The following is a 16,638-nucleotide window of genomic DNA, read 5'->3' as shown; positions in this document are numbered from 1 at the left end:
ATTTTGTTACATGTGAACAATTGTTGATTATTTTATTGTTAATTTTACATTAAATCTAAATTGCATTTACACAAATGGCATCATTATGTACGTAACTGAAAATCGAAATTTGTTATAATATTTTTTATTGTTTGAATGGTGTATAGCTTATAAACTTCATAAAAAGTTATTTGTTGCATTTTTTTGGAAATAGATTAGTCTATAGTCTAGTCTATAATATAGTTTATAATCTAGTCTATACTCTAGACCAACCTATGGTCTGGTCTATAGTCTAGTCTACAGTTTAGTTTATAGCCTAGTCTGCAGACTAGTTTATAGCCTAGTCTAGTCCATAGTCTAGTCTTTAGTCTTGTCTATAGTCTAGTCATAAGTCTAGTCTATACTCTAGTATATAGTCTAGTCTGCAATCTATAGTTTAGTTTACTTTATAGTCTAGTCTATAGTCTAGTCAATAGTGTAGTCTTTAGACTATTTTATACTATAGTCCACAGTCCAGTCTATAGTTTAGTATTTTGTATAGTGTAGTATCTTCTTTAGTCTATTTTCTAGTCTATACTTTAGTCTACTCTATAGTCTAGTCTATGGTATAGTCTAGTTTATAGATTGGCCTATACTCAAGTCATTTGTCTTGTCTATAGTCTAATCTATAGTCTATTCTGTAGTCTACAGTCTAACCTATAGTCTATCCTACAGTCTAGTCTGTAGTCTAGCCTATAGACTAGCCTATAGTCTAGTCTACAGTCTAGTCTATAGTCTAGTCTATAGTCTAATGTATGTTCTAGTCTATAGTTAATGGTCTAGTCTATAGCTTAGTCTTTGTTAGTCTGGTCCCTAGTCTATGTCTAGTCTATGGTCTAATCTATAGTCTACTCCTTAGTCTTGTCTGTTGTTTTTGTTATATTCTAGCCTGTAGTCTATAGTCCAGTCTTTAGACTAGTTTATAGTCTAGCCTATAAACTAGTCTATAGTCTAGTCTATTGTGTAGTCTATAAGCTAGTCTATAGTCGAGTCTATTGTCTAGTCCATAGCATTGTCTACAGTATAGTCTATAGTGCAGTATCTTGTCTAGTCTCTTTACCCTTTTAAATTTGAGAACATAATATGATTACTTGAAATCATAAAATTGTTACCTGAAATCATAGCATTGTTTCTTAAAACGATAATGTAAATACTTGAAACTATAATATAATTACTTGTAACCACAACATGGTTATATTGTAGTGTTATATTAGACCATATTATGATAATGTTGTGATCTTATTAGGTCATAATATGATGTCACATTATGATTTATAAAACAATATTATGATAAAATATTGGAACTATATGTAATCATAATATGATAAATATGTTTAACCTTTAACCATAATTTTAACCTAATATGTTGTACTTAGATTTTATCACTGCATGTAGTCTATTATATAGACTAAATACTAGTCTGGTTTATAGGCTGAACTATAGTATAGTCTATAAACTGAACCTTTTAAGGGACTCTTGTCTTGTCTATAGACTATACTATAGTTAATAGTCTAATTGCTAGTCTCGACTTTGTTCTATAATTGATTCTATAGTCCGGTCTAGTGTATATCTTGGACTTCAGTCTAGCCTTTAATATGATCATTATTTTATTCAATAGAGATCTAATTTATAGTAAATTTTAAGTTTATGCTTTTATTATAGAGTTTCTTTGATATTTTCGTTTAAATTTATTATGGTATTAATATGATTGGCAGTTATTCAATTTATTGCGAAAATAAAAGGTTCAAAATAAAGCTGCAACTTTGTTTTTGTTTATTTTTTTGTGAATATAAAGTGCAATTTAATATTTATGGTCAAGTGAAGTCGGTTTATCTATATGTCTGTCCATCCATTTGACTGTCTATTATGTGTGAGTGTGTGTGTTAAAAAGGCGTTGGTAGCATTTGTTAGTTTTAAATTTCATATAATTTTCCGCTCACCCCCCCCTCAATTTGTAGAGTTAATGGCATTTTTGTAGACCAAATTTAAAAACAACAAATACACAAAATGTGTGATTTTATTACATTTTATTGACGTTAGTATTTTGTAAAAGACGCTTTAGGGGGCGCGCTTGCTTAGTAGAGATTTGCTTGTTTGTTTAGCTCATGTGTTTGAGAGTTTTTTCGCAGTTTTTGTAAAAATATTCACATAATCATGTTAAAATTATTAGACATTTATTTGCCGATTAGACAAACACAAATATTTATTTATTTTTCTATCAAAACATTTTCCTTTAATAAGCGTAGAAAAGTTAGAGAGAAGGGGGGAGGGGGATATGCATATAAATAAAAAAACAATGACGATGACAACAATCTGCAAGTTTTTTGTTATTAAATTTATTTGTAATTTTATGTCTATAATATTTTTGTTTAAATATTTTTTTCCCCAATTTTTGCAGTTATTTGTGGTCTAATCATATAAACATTTGTTTATATACATTTACCACCATATGTTTGACTTTTTGACCCATTATGTCTAGTATTTGTATGTGTATGTTTTGGGTTTTGTTTTTTCTTATTGTCCAAATCTTTTTCTTATTTATGGTCTTTAATTATGCCAAAGGAAAAGGCGGTTTATTTGTTTAGCTGCATTTTTATTTTTTCGTTCGTTTCATTTCAATAAATGGTTTATTTGAGGAAATTATTTTTATTATTTCTTTTTTTTTTTTTTGTTTTTAAATTTTGTTCATGTTTTTAACTCGTGAATGCTTAAACACTGCTTGACAGTGCCTGCTAATCACAATTTATTTATGGTCAATATAAGACAACAAAAATGTGTTTTTGTGAAAACTCTATATGTTTGAACTTATTTATTTTGGGTCAATAGTGTTATAAGAGGAATGTTATCCCCCCCTTTTGAGAGTCATGTTGAAAAAAAAAACACTAAATGTTTGTTTTCATTCCTATTGAACCCACAATTATGACCATATTTTGAACTTTATGATAGTGACATAAATTTATAACTAAATGGAAAATTTATATGAAAATTATTTCAAATTTGGTCATAACGTTCTAATTATGAAAAAATTTATAACTAAAGAGAAGGGTAAATTTTTATAAAATTTTTTGGTTAATCATCTGAGTTAACACTCAGATAGTAATTTTTCTGTCTACAAAATAGTGAATGTAATGTTGTAACCACATTCTTAAGGTCTTGTCTTAATAACGACTATAGTATTGCTTATAGTCTTATCTCGACTTTTCTTAATTCACTACATCTAAAGTCATTCTCAGGAAGTAATTTTTATGGAAGTTATTAGGAAGTGAAATTGTAAATATTATAGAAAACAACTAATTTGACTTAAATAATATTAACATAAATCAATTAAGTCCAAAATAAAATTGGTTTAATTCAAAAAAGTTTTAGTACAAAAAAATGATTATTTTCGCTTCTTTGGATGTCAATAAACATCACTTCCACAGAAGGTAAACAAAAAATTTACTTAGAGCTACTTTTGAAGTGGTGATAAAAGTTATTCTTTTGGAAGTACTTCGTTTTCTTTTTGCTGGGTAGTGTCGAAGATAATTTTGGGCATTCACTGCTTTGAAGTGGTGATAAGTGTTAATCTTTTGGAAGTACTTCGTTTTACATTTGCTGGGTGGTGTCGAAGATAATTTTGGAGGTTTCGAATATTAATTCGAATCTAATGATTCCTATAGACTTGTCTTTACACTTGTATCATAATAATCTTAGTACATTCTCGACTATAATTTACTAAAATATTGTCAAAAGCTCTGTCTATGTTCTCGACCATGATCTTGTCTATAGCTTCGGCTAAAGTTTAAAGTCTCGACTTGTCTAAAGTCTCAACTTCTCCACAGTCTCTACTATAATTGTGTCTATAGTCACAACTAAAACCTTGTCTAAAGCCTATAGCCATGACTGTAATACTCTCTACAGTTTCGTATGTTCTAAGGTCTTGACTATAGTTTTGACTATTATCTCAATATTTGTCTAAAATCTATAGTGTAATCTTAACATTCTACAGTCTCTTCGACTATAATTTTGTCTAAAAATTTCGACGAAAATCTTGTTTAAAATATTATCTACAATCTTCTCTACAGTATTGTCTATAAGGTTCTTGTGTTAAATTTCAAATATAATTTTGTAAAAAGTCTGGACTAATAGTTTTTATTATTAATCTCGACTATGAACTTGTTCATAGTCTGGTCTTTAACGCTGTCTAAGAGTCTTGTCTATAATCTTAACTATAATTTGGTTTAAAATCTAGTCTAATGTTTTGTCTAGAGTATCCGTTATACTATTTTCTTAAGTCTTGTCCCGACTATAGTTTTCTCTATAGATTGTACTAAAACCATGACTATAGTTTCGTCTAAAATATTAGCTATAATATCGTCTAAAAGTTTATAATTCTTTCTCTTATCTCTTCTAAATTATTGTCTAACATTTTGTCTAGAGTCTGGACTTTAATGTTTTCTATAGTCGCAACATTTCTACTCAATTCTCTAGTCTTGTCAATAGACTTGTCTATAATATCGACTATAACTATGTCTATATTATCGACTAAAATCTTGTTTAAAATGTTGACTCTTATAGTATTGTCTATAATCTTAGTGTAGGCTGGACTAACACAATATCTAATGTTTTGACAATATATTCGACTAAGATTTTGTCTATAGTCTCAACTTGTCTTGACTATAATCTTGTCTTTCAACTCCACTAAAATTTTGTTAAAAGTCTGGACTAAAAAGTTTTGTTAATAGTCACGACTATGATCTTGTCTATAATCTTTCCTATAATTTTGTCTATAGTCTCGACTAGCCTACAGTTTCCACTATAATGCTGTTTTATAGATTTGTTTATCTTAACTATAGTTTAGTTTATAATCTCGTCAAAAATCTAGTCTAAAGTTTTTTTTTTCTACAGCCTCGTCATTCTATCGGAATGGTCTCTACACATTCCAAAATCGACGACAACTCATTACCAAGTAATGTATGAAATAACAACATTTCCTAAAATACTCATTACCAAAATTTAAAATATTTTACTGGGTAGTTTCGTCTAAAACCTTTGCTATAAACTCGGCTAAAATTTTATTAATATTACTTTCTATAGTCTAGGCTAACTTAACTGTATGCGACTGGTACCAAATTGACAACGTTGCGTTGTCAACATTACATAGTGTTATCGTACGTGTGTATATACTTTGACAACGAATATTATGTCAATGGTATTAGGAGTGTATATTTTATTCTCTTTATGTAGTCCTGTTTTAAAAAGTAATTTTAAAGTTCTATTTAAGTAACATATATAAATAACTATTATCACTCCTGTCAATAGTTTTCAACAAGATTGAAATTTCTTAAAAAATACTGACACAAAGAAAGCACTTAAATTTTAACCTTAAGAAAAAACATTTCTAACATGTTGTAAACTTCATAAAAGTTGTCTTAATCTCCTTTCTCCCTTTTTATATTGCTGAAATCCCATTTTTTCACAAATAGAAAAACTATTTGTAATCAATTTCTGTTTTACTTTTGCAGTTTATAACAACACGCGAATTGTAATGTTGTCATTGCAAAAGTTGCGGCCGTGTTGTGTTGTCGCTGTCAATAGTTGAAAATGTTTACATTCATTTATCCACAAATTGTGACACAGTAGTTAATAAATTGTCATGTTGTAACGATTTTAAAACGCCCCACATTCATATTTTTGTTTTTGTTAAGATATTATTTTTTAATTTTCAAGCTAAACCTTTTGATGTTGGCTGTTGTTGAACACATTTTTATATTTTTTTTGGAAAACTTTTTTCAAAGGGAGCAAAAATTTTTTGAAAATAAAAAAAATCAGGAATGAATTGTGGAAATAATAGTTGGAAGTAACCAGTAGGAAATTTAGTACGCTAAATTTTTAATGAATCGTTTCTATTCTAGAATCTAGGCTATTCTAATCGACTAAGATCTAGTTCATTCTAGATAAAACCCATCTAATCGACTCTATTCAAGTCGATTCTAATCGACACTATTCTAGTCGATTCTAATCGACTATTTTAGTCGATTCCAAACCACTCCATTCTGGTCGATTCCACACCACTCCATTCTGGTCGATTGCAATCCAATCTATTCTTGTCCATTCTAATAGAATAGAGTCTATTCTAGTCGATTCCAATCGACTCTTCTAGTCGTTTCCAATCGACTCTTCTAGTCGATTCCAATCGACTCTCTTCTAGTCGATTCCAATCGACTCTCTTCTAGTCGATTGCAATCGACTCTCTTCTAGTCGACTATTTTAGTCGATTCCAAACCACTCCATTCTGGTCGATTCCACACCACTCCATTCTGGTCGATTGCAATCCAATTCTATTCTAGTCGATTCCAATAGATTCTATTCTAGTCGATTGTAATCGACTATTTTCTAGTCGATTTTAATCGACTCTATTCTAGTCGATTCCAATCGACTCTATTCTAGTCGATTCGAATCGAATCTATTCAACTCGATTCCAATCGACTCTATTCAACTCGATTCAAATCGACAACACGATTCAAATCTACTCTCTTCTAGTCAATTCCAATCTATTCTAGTGGATTTCAATTGACTCTCTCCTATTCGATTTCAATTGACTCTCTCCTATTCGATTTCAATCGAATATATTCTAGTCGACTCCAATCGATTCTATTCTAGTCGATTCCAATCGATTCTATTCTAGTCGATTCCAATCGATTCTATTCTAGTCGATTCTAATCGAATCTATTCTAGTCGACTGCAATCGACTATTTTCTAGTCGATTCCAATCGAACTCTATTCTAGTCGATTCAAATCGACTCTATTCTAGTCGATTGTAATCGACTCTCTTCAAGTCGATTCCAATCGACTCTATTTTAGTCGATTCCAATCGACTCTCTTCAAGTCGATTCCAATCGACTCTAGTCGATTCTAATCGTTTCCAATCGACTCTCTTCTAGTCGATTCCAATCGACTCTCTTCTAGTCGATTCCAATCGACTCTCTTCTAGTCGATTCTATTCTAGTCGATTCCAATAGATTCTATTTTAGTCGATTGCAATCGACTCTTTTCTAGTCGATTCCAATCGTTTTTTCCAGTCTAGTCGATTCTAATGAACTCTTTTCTAGTTGAATCCAATCGAGTCTAATCTTCTTGATTCTAGTCAAGTCCAATGCATTATATTCTAGTCGATTAAAATCGATTCTATTTTAGTCGATTCCTATCGACACTATTCTAGTCGATTTCAATCGACTCTCTCTTGTAGTTGATTTTCCTCTCAGCTTAATAATAGTTATTCTAACTAATAAATTGTTTCGTTTCGTTGGCGGTATTATGTTGTTGATTTCGTTCAGTTGATAATGACAAATATTACTCTCGAACTAAAGAACAAATAATAATTATTATATTGTGCAGAGTGAACATAAAATGATTTATTAGGGAGCGGTTAAATTTTAGTTTAAAGGGGTTTTATTTCAATGTGTGTGGTTCCAGTAAACAATAACACGTGTTTCTGTTAAACAAAGTTTTTGAACTTTTTTACCAAAAACAATTCTTTACAAAACAATCATGTTGAAAAATTAATCTTAACAATAAATCTTGATTGCAATTGGGTTTTAAGTTTTTAACAAAAAGTTATTTTTTTTCTCAACTAAAACTAACACTTAGAAATCAACGCTTAGTCGTTCAAAACATTTAGCAATCTGTCAGTCAAGCTTGCTGCTAACCGTCATTTGTCTGTCCCAAATTTTTTTCGGCTGTCATTGTATATAATTAACCCTCTCTTGTTACATTTGACTGATTTGTTCTAAAATAAACAGTACAAACAAATAAGCGGTCTTTTTTTTCTAAACATACATAACTATTGAAATATAATTAAAATTTTTCTTTATACCCTTTATATAGATTATCAGCAGTATTTAATAACAATAATATTTGTCCCAAAACTTTGTTATAAACGAAAATTTTCCAAAACCATTTTATTTATAATTTGTTTTTTTAGCATTAAATCAATAGAGAGGTTGTCAGTCTAAAAGGTACCAAACAGTTGTGTCAATAGAACAGGTGTTGTTTACCAAACGAAAAAAAATTATATCTTTTATTATCGTAGATATAGAGATAAAACACGTATGAGTTGCATTTTTATTATAAAGTTATAATCATAAATATATATTTTGTGTTATTAAAAGAAGGGTTGAAATATATTTAAGGCAACATGCAAAACTTTATTGAAAGTTATAAATTATAGGTTTTTCTATAATTGATGTACATATGTTTATACTCAAATAAATCAATCCTCAGCGGTTTCAGAAGTAAGTACTGTTGTACTTAAATCAAATACAAAGTACTTGATTCGAACTCGGATTGATTCAGTTAAGAAAAAAAGACTAATTTGAAAATCTTTCTGGTTCAAAGAGGTCTTGCAAAGTACAAATTTTGAAAAATTTAATTTTGATTTAAGCTCAAACTCCTATTTGATTGAAGATAGAAAAAGTTTGATTTGAGAATATAAAAGATTAAATTAATCCCAAAATGAACATGATTTGAACACGATCCGTACTTGACTTCGGAATTCAAAACTGTCAAAATTTATACATAATATGTATACACTATTGACTAGAATATAGTCGATTGTAATTGTCTATTAAGATAGAGTAAATTGGAATCGATTAGAAAAGAGTTCAATGGAGTCGACTAGAATGGAGTCCTTTAGAATCGATTAATAGAGACAATTAAAATCTACCAGAATGCAGTCGATTAGAATAGTCAATAATAGAGCGATTAAAATCGACTAGAGTAAACTTAATTGGATTCGACTAGAAAAGAGTCTAATGCAGTCGAATAGAATAGAGTACATTGGAATCGACTAATAGAGACCATTAAAATCGGCCAGAATATAGTCGATTGGCATAGACAAGAATAGAGTGATTAAAATCGAATATAAATGATTCGATTGATAACAAGATAAGAATGGAGTAACTTGGAATGAACTCGAATGAAGTCAATTGAAATCGTCTAGCGTATAGTTCATTATAGATTCGACTTGCAACAAGCAGGCGGCGATTTGAATCCACTGAAGTACAGTCGATTATAATCGAATAAAGTAAATTTAGTGTGAAAAGAAATAGAGTCCTATTGACTATAATAGAATCGATTGGAATCAAATAGAGTTGACTAAAAGTAGATTCGATTTGAATTGACAGGAATAGAGTATATTGGAATCATCTCGAATGTAGTAGATTGAAATCCGCTAGCAAAGATTCGATTATAGATTCGATTGGCAACGATGATAATATAGAACGATGATAATTTAGAATCGACTTAAATAACCGGAGATTAAAATCTACTGAAGTACAGTCAAAGGGAATTAAGTCAGTTAAACTTGTAAAGAATAGAGTCGTTTAGAATCGCCTAGAAAACATTCGGTTGGTATCGATTAAAATAAACTCAAAGCAAATATAGATTTGATTGACATGGACTTCATTACAGTAGGCAAGATTCGATTGGCAACGATCATAATATAGTCCATTGGAATCGACTTAAATAAACGGCGATTGTAATCCACTGAAGTACAGTCGATTGGAATCGAACAGAATAGAGTGGATTGACAAGGACTACAGTAGAATCGTTTGGAATCGCATGGAATAGAGGTGACTTAGGTTTTAATGGACTAAGTTAAATCGAAAGATTACATTTACATCGACACTATTGACTCGACAAGATTCATTTGGCAACGATCATAATATTGTCGATTGAAATTGACTTTAATAAGCAACAATTGTAATGAAGTACAGTCATTTGGAATCGAACTGAATACAGTCGATTGGCAAGGACTACAATATAATCGATTGGAGTTGAGTGGAATGGAGAGTACTGAAGGTACATACGACTGTATTGACTCGACAATATTCTATTGGAAACGTTCAAAATCAACTAGAATACGCGGCGATTGCAATAAACTAGAGTACAGTCGTTTAGAATCGAACAGTATTAAGTCATATAAACTCGAAAAGGTTGAAATCGGAATCGAGTACAATAAAGTTGACTAAAATTAAAGTCGATTTAAATCGACTCAAATAAAGTCAAATCAAAAGTAGATTCGATTGACTCGTCAAGAATACAGTCAATAACTCTTATGAAGAAGAGAGTAGATTAGAATCTATTTTTGAAATCGGAATCGAGAACAATAAAGTTAAAATTAAAGTCGATTTGAATCGACTCAAATAAATTCAAATCAAAAGTAGATTCGATTGACTCGACAAGAATAAAGTCAATTACTCTTATCAAGAAGAGAGTAGATAAGAATCTATTACAATATTATCGATTGGCATCGACTAGTATTGAATCGATTGGAATCAAAGAATTGACTCGTGATTGTATAGAATCGTTAAGAATAGAGTCGATTGGAATCGAAGAGAACATATGTTACTGAAATTGATTAGTGTGAAATCGAATAGAATCGCTCAGAATAGAGTCGATTTGAATCATGAATTGAGTGGTTTGGAATCGACTAGAATAAAGGTAATTGAAATCGATTAGAATATAGACAATTGGAATCCATTAGAGTAGAGTCGCTTATAATCGACTTGTTATAGGAAAAAATCTCTTTTAATATATATTTGAAATTATCAATTACGGACATAACTTCCATCAAAAATGTCATCGTTTTTCTTAATCAAAATCAATGTTTTGCTATCAATCACATTTCTTTCTATCGAACAAATGACACTGTAATGCCTCAAGCAATATCTCAGACATTTTCCTGACTCCATTATCCTGTAATGCTTATGACAAATGAAAAACCAGATGAAATATTAACGGAAATTTATGGTTAAACAATTAAATAACAACGAAAGCATAACAACATAATACATAATTTATGCAATTTAATTAATTTCATTTTTAAATTTTTTGTTTCATAATTAAAGTGTTACAGTAGCAAACAGTTCCTTATAATTAACAAAGTTGCTATTTTTTTTCATTTTCCATACAAAATAAAGTGAAGAATTTCAAACTCTATAACAAAAAAAAAAAAAAAAAGAGGTGTGTAAAAGTCTAACTATAAAAAATACGTCTGTCAAACTTCAAACGTTATTATGGTGTTTGAAAATAACAAAAAAAAAAAAAAAACTTTAAAAATTTAAAATTTACATACCGTTTGCAACAAGTGATGATAACAAGCCTATTTCCTTATACGAATGAACAAGATCGAGTTGTGAATGAGTGAATTGTGAGTAGCGAGGCGCATACAGATACAACTGCCACAATAATAATTCAGTTTGTAAATGTGTTGCCGGTTGTCTTGTACAATTTTGTTACAGCTTGTTGCCAACAATTGCAACAATTTGTTTTAGGTGCTTTTTTTTTTGCTTCCACATTTCAAACAAAAAAGAAAAATCGTTACAAAAATTTTAACTTTTGTTTACTACACAATTTTGTTTTATTCCAAATTCAATTTCAATTTTCTGCAGCACTTTTCTGTTACTTTTCAATCTTGATCAGTGTTAAATTTTATTTTCAGTTACAAGCGTTGAAAAGCTAAACAATGCAAAACAAAGAAACTAAATTGTAATATTTTGCAGTTGATTTGTGCATCAAAAAAGCTGCAATAACAGCATAACCAAACAACCCAACCACTCACTCATTCATTCAGTCATCCATCTATTCAGCAACACAACCATCGTCGTCATCATCATCTGTCTTAACAAACAAGGAATAAAAAGAAAAACTCACAAACATATTGCTCCAAAGCTGTAGGGGGTCAATTTAACTTAAATATATTCCGTCATTTCTTATTAAACATTTTGTAAATAAAACCACTACTGCAAATCAAACTCGAAAAAAATCGCAATGAAACAAAAATATGTCATAATATCTGAAATTTTTGAGGTGTTACCAGCATGATAGACTTGACTTAACAACCAACAAAAAAAAAATATATATTGAAAATTTGTTGCAATTATAAAAAAAATTGTTTTTCAGTTCCAGGAGTTATTTAACCCGTATATTAAGTTCATAATACAATAAATCATGACATTATGCTTTAACAGGTCGTATTAGTTGTTTGAATACATAATATAACTTTTGGTAATTGGAATGTCAATGTGACACTCAACGGCGGCCCTGCAATGAATTGGAAACAGTTTCGTCTTAAGCATATCAAATAGGTTTGAAGAGGTGATTCTTCTAGAATAGAGTTGATTGAAATCCTTTAGAATAAATTCAAATCGATGAGAGTAGTTTAGAGTAGAATCAGTAAATTGGTTTGAAATCGGCTAGGACAAGGTCCATTAGGTTGGACTCAATGAAAATTTACAAGATTTAATCGGAAATGACTTAAGCAGAGTAAATTTTTTTCCAATCGTCTAAAACAAAGGGAATCACACGATATTGTTGAAATTAATTTGAACAAATAATAATAAATTCAATTTAGAGCACAATCAGTTGATCGATTTGAAATCGACTGGAATCATCAAAACTTATGCAACTTGAGCAGAATCAATTTAATTTAAAATCGAAAGCGATATTATTGGAATTGACTTAAACAGATATTACCCGAATTGACCAGAACATAGTATTTTGGTTTAAAATCGATTAAAGTCGACTGGATACTAACAACTTGAATGGAACCAGATCTCACCGGTAGGAATCTACTACAACACATCCAAGCAGGTTGCATTCGACTTGAATAGACATAAATAGAGCCGATAGTATTGCAATCTGTTTGAATAGTGTCGATTGGATTCAAATCGACTTAAAAGGGGCTAATTGTCCTGTAATTGTCTAGAAAAGAGTGGATTGAATTGAAATTGATTGATGGCCGAAAACAATTAGATTGAAATCAATGAAAATTCATGCAATTTTATCACAATTAACTTGAGCAGAGTCAATAGGTTTCAAATCGTCTAGAACACAGTCGATTGTATGGAAATCAAGCGATATTATTAGAATTGACTTAAACAGATAAGACCCGAATTGACCAGAACATAGTATTTTGGTTTAAAATCGATTGGATTAAATACCTCTAAATTTGGTTGGGTCAACTTGAATACTAACAACTTGAATGGAACCAGATCTCACCGGTAGGAATCTACTACAACACATCCAAGCAGGTTGGATTCGACTTGAATAGACATAAATAGAGCCGATTGTATTGTAACCTGTTTGAATAGTGTCGATTGGATTCAAATCAACACAAAAGGGGCTAGTTGTCATGTAATTGTCTAAAAAAGAGTGGACCTAAATGGCCAAAAACAATTAGATTGAAATCAACGAAAATTCATGCGATTTTATCACAATTGACTTGAGCAATGTCAATTGGTTTCAAATCATCTAGAACAAAATCGATTGAATGGGAATCAGGAAATATTATTGGAATTGAATTGAACAGATACGAACGGAATTGATCAGAACATTGTCGTTTGGTTTGAAATCGACTAGATAAAAGACGTTTGGATTGGATACCTCTAGAAAGATTCAATTGGATCAACTTGAATGTTATCAGCTGAAATAGAACCGGATCTCCGGGATTGTAATCTAGTCGAAAACATCTTAGCTGATTGATTAGACTTGAATAATGATAGGTATAGTCGGAGAATAACATTTAGACTGGGATTGACATAAAAAAAGCAGATAGACTGGGATTGACATAAAAAAAGCAGATTGTATTGCAATCTGCTTATATTATGTCGATTGGATTTAAATCGACTTAAAACGGGCTGAATGTCCTGTAATTTTCTTGAAAAGAGTAGATTAAATTGAAATTAACTTGAACGTTATAATGTTCAAAAACAGTTAGATTGAAATCAACGAAAATTCGTGCGATTTTATCGGAATTGACTTGGGCAGAGTCGATTGGAATAAAATCGTCTAGAACACAATCAATTGAATGTGAATCACGCGATATTTTTGGAATTGACTTAAACAAATTGACCAGAACATAGTCTTTGGGTTTGAAATTGATTTAAGTAGGTCTACTAGAACACTTCTAAGCGGTTTGGACTTAACTTGAATAGAATCGGTAAAGGCGGAGAAGAACGTTTTAATTGGAATTGATACGAATAGTGTCGATTGGATTGAAATCGACTTTAAAATCGCTGATTAGTGTAATCGCGGAATCAACGAAAACTGAATTGACTTGCAATGGACAACTGTTTAAATTTAGAACCGATTCGAATCGAGGATCGGATGGACTAGTATCTTCTTGACTAGTCTCTATTTGATTGAAATCGGTTCAAATATAACCAATTGAATTGCAATCTTATTAAAAAGTGTCAATTAGATTGGAATTGACAAAAATAGTATAACTTGTATTGAAATCTATTAAAATGTAGATGAATAAATATGATCCCACTTACATATCGTCGAATGACAGTAGAAAATGTTCGATTGGATTACAATCAACTAAAATAGAGTCAATTGGATTGACATCGACTAAAATACAGTCAATTGCAATCTACTACAAATTAACTGAATTAATAAAGTAGGGAGTTTAGATCTATATTCAGATTAAACATTTTTTTATACTTATCTCTAAAATTATACTGTTTTTCTAATTCCAAATTTTACTAATTAAACTCTTTTTTTCTTTCTTCTCTTTACAGGTAAATATTAAATGTCTTTATCTAGCCTTAAAAAAATTGTTGTTTTGTAGGTAAGTTTTGTTGGCTTGTGATTACAAAAACTAATCTTTGAAGATCATTGTTAAAATGATCTCGTTTTGCATAGTAAAAATTTGCTACAATTTATATTTAAATATCTTTTCAAATAAATGAACAAAATAAATCCATTATTAAGTTTTCAAACACAAAAATAACGGCTGTAGAATGGCAGTTTAAACGCCTCTAACGCCCACCAAAAAAAAACACGCCTCTTTAACGGTATTAAATCATATAATTTCACTCTTCATGTATGTAAATACATACATATGTACAAAGTACTACAGATGTAGAGGAATTTCTTTCAAACTAAACTAAAAGTAACAACTCTTTTCCATGAAATAGAAATGTTAAAAAGTTAACGCCTTTATCTGTAGGAAAAAATTAGAATACGTGAAACTATTTATACTCTACATCAATTTAGTGGGGAGGTTATACTGGGTTTGTTCTGATGTTTGTAAGGTATACCAATCGGCTTAGAATCAGTTTCTGAGTGGATTGAGCTATATCTGTCTGTCCCTCCATGTAATCAATCTACAGGTCGCAATTTTAAAGATAATTCAATGAAATTTGGTACATGATATTTTATTGCCCCAAAGACGATTCCCCCTGGGGCATGTTACCTTGGTGAGACCTCCGCCTTGGTGTTATTGCAATGCCAATACCTCCAGTCTTTCCGGGACTGAAAAATTTGTTACAGTCTACTGCTTGGCTTAGTCCTTGCATAGATTGCCAGAGGTCAGACAAGAGCAACGCATAATCTGGTACTATGGGTGGCCAGTTGACCGCAGGACTATGTCCTGGAGGTTCCATTCAATGGTCAGAGATTAAATAGCTCGAGTACTCCAGCAAAGTACTTGTGCATGGACTGGTCAGAGCCAAAGTACAAAAATTGCCACCTGAGTGCTTCAAAGGGGCGATGGTACATCGTTCTCAAGCCTATCCAGTGGGTGGAAAAGACCACCGTGAGATAAGGCCGTCAAGGCTCGTGCTCACGTTAAAACTCTCGACAGTCATGTCCCAAAAACGAAGACTATTGAAAATCGATAAGATCGAGATCCATTATTTCACCTAGCCCTTATAAAACTGAACCCCTTCTAACTACCGTCGCAATTTAGAAGATAATCTAATTAACTTTGAGACATTATCTTCTATTGCCCCAGAGATGAAGCCTATTGGAAATCGATAAGATCGTTCCATTATTTCAAGTAGCCCCCATGTACATGAACCCCAGAATAGGGCTTTTAAACTTTGTAATCAAACTACAGTCGCAATTTAGAAGATAATTCAATGAAATTTGGTACATGATTATATCAGGGCGAAGCTTCTTGAAAATCGATAGGATCGATCCATTATATCACTTAGCCCCCATTCAGCTGAACCCCCGAATAGGGCTTTTATGTTTATAAAAAATTGACTTAAATGTCCACAATTATATTCAACAATAAATGGCTTAAGTATATCTGAAGGCAGGGTATAATTCAACTTAAATGCTTAATTATAAAAACTAAATTACATTTTATGTTTGCAAACGGTGTAGGGTATTATATGGTCGGCCTCGTCTAACCTTAATTTCTTGCTTGTTTTAATTTCTTATTAAATTTTTGAGTTCAGTTTCAATTGTAAAAGATTTATGTTAAAAAACGGAAGTTATAAGCTGTAAGCTTAAGGAAGTTTATTAAAAATCATAAATTTTTATTAAAATTATTAATTAAACTCTTGTAAAGGTGTGAATAAAGCAAATCCTGACAACAATTTAGGAAATTCATTTTTCAATATTTAAAAATTTTCTCTTTATTGAAATAAATTTTTCAATAAATTTTTTTTGTAAATGATTTTCTTTAAGTCCTTTTGCTTGTGAAAAATCCGTCTATCGTTGTGTGTTTTTATGGCTTCCGTTGATCTTTGACTTTTTTTTTCTTAAATTTTCCTTATAAAAATTTCTTTAAAGAAGATACAAAACTTAGTCATAAAATCGTTAAATAAACTAAAGAAACAAAAA

The 16,638-nt window shown here is 30.7% G+C and overlaps 1 protein-coding gene across 1 annotated transcript in view; it reads left to right on the top strand.

The window, feature by feature from the left end:
- The window catches only part of LOC111685710 (putative uncharacterized protein DDB_G0282133), an 89,013-nt gene extending 73,675 nt beyond the window's left edge, over positions 1–15,338 (top strand). The window contains exon 4 of the mRNA XM_046951211.1: positions 14,583–15,338. Coding sequence (XP_046807167.1) covers positions 14,583–14,636 — 54 coding nt within the window. The 3' untranslated portion in view covers positions 14,637–15,338. The remainder of the gene's footprint in view (positions 1–14,582) is intronic.
- The last annotated feature ends 1,300 nt before the right edge of the window (positions 15,339–16,638 follow it).

Source organism: Lucilia cuprina, chromosome 5, assembly GCF_022045245.1.
Source record: "Lucilia cuprina isolate Lc7/37 chromosome 5, ASM2204524v1, whole genome shotgun sequence".
Lineage (NCBI taxonomy): Eukaryota > Metazoa > Arthropoda > Insecta > Diptera > Calliphoridae > Lucilia > Lucilia cuprina.
Note: the sequence above shows the minus strand (reverse complement) of the source record. Positions and strands in the feature narration are given on the sequence as shown.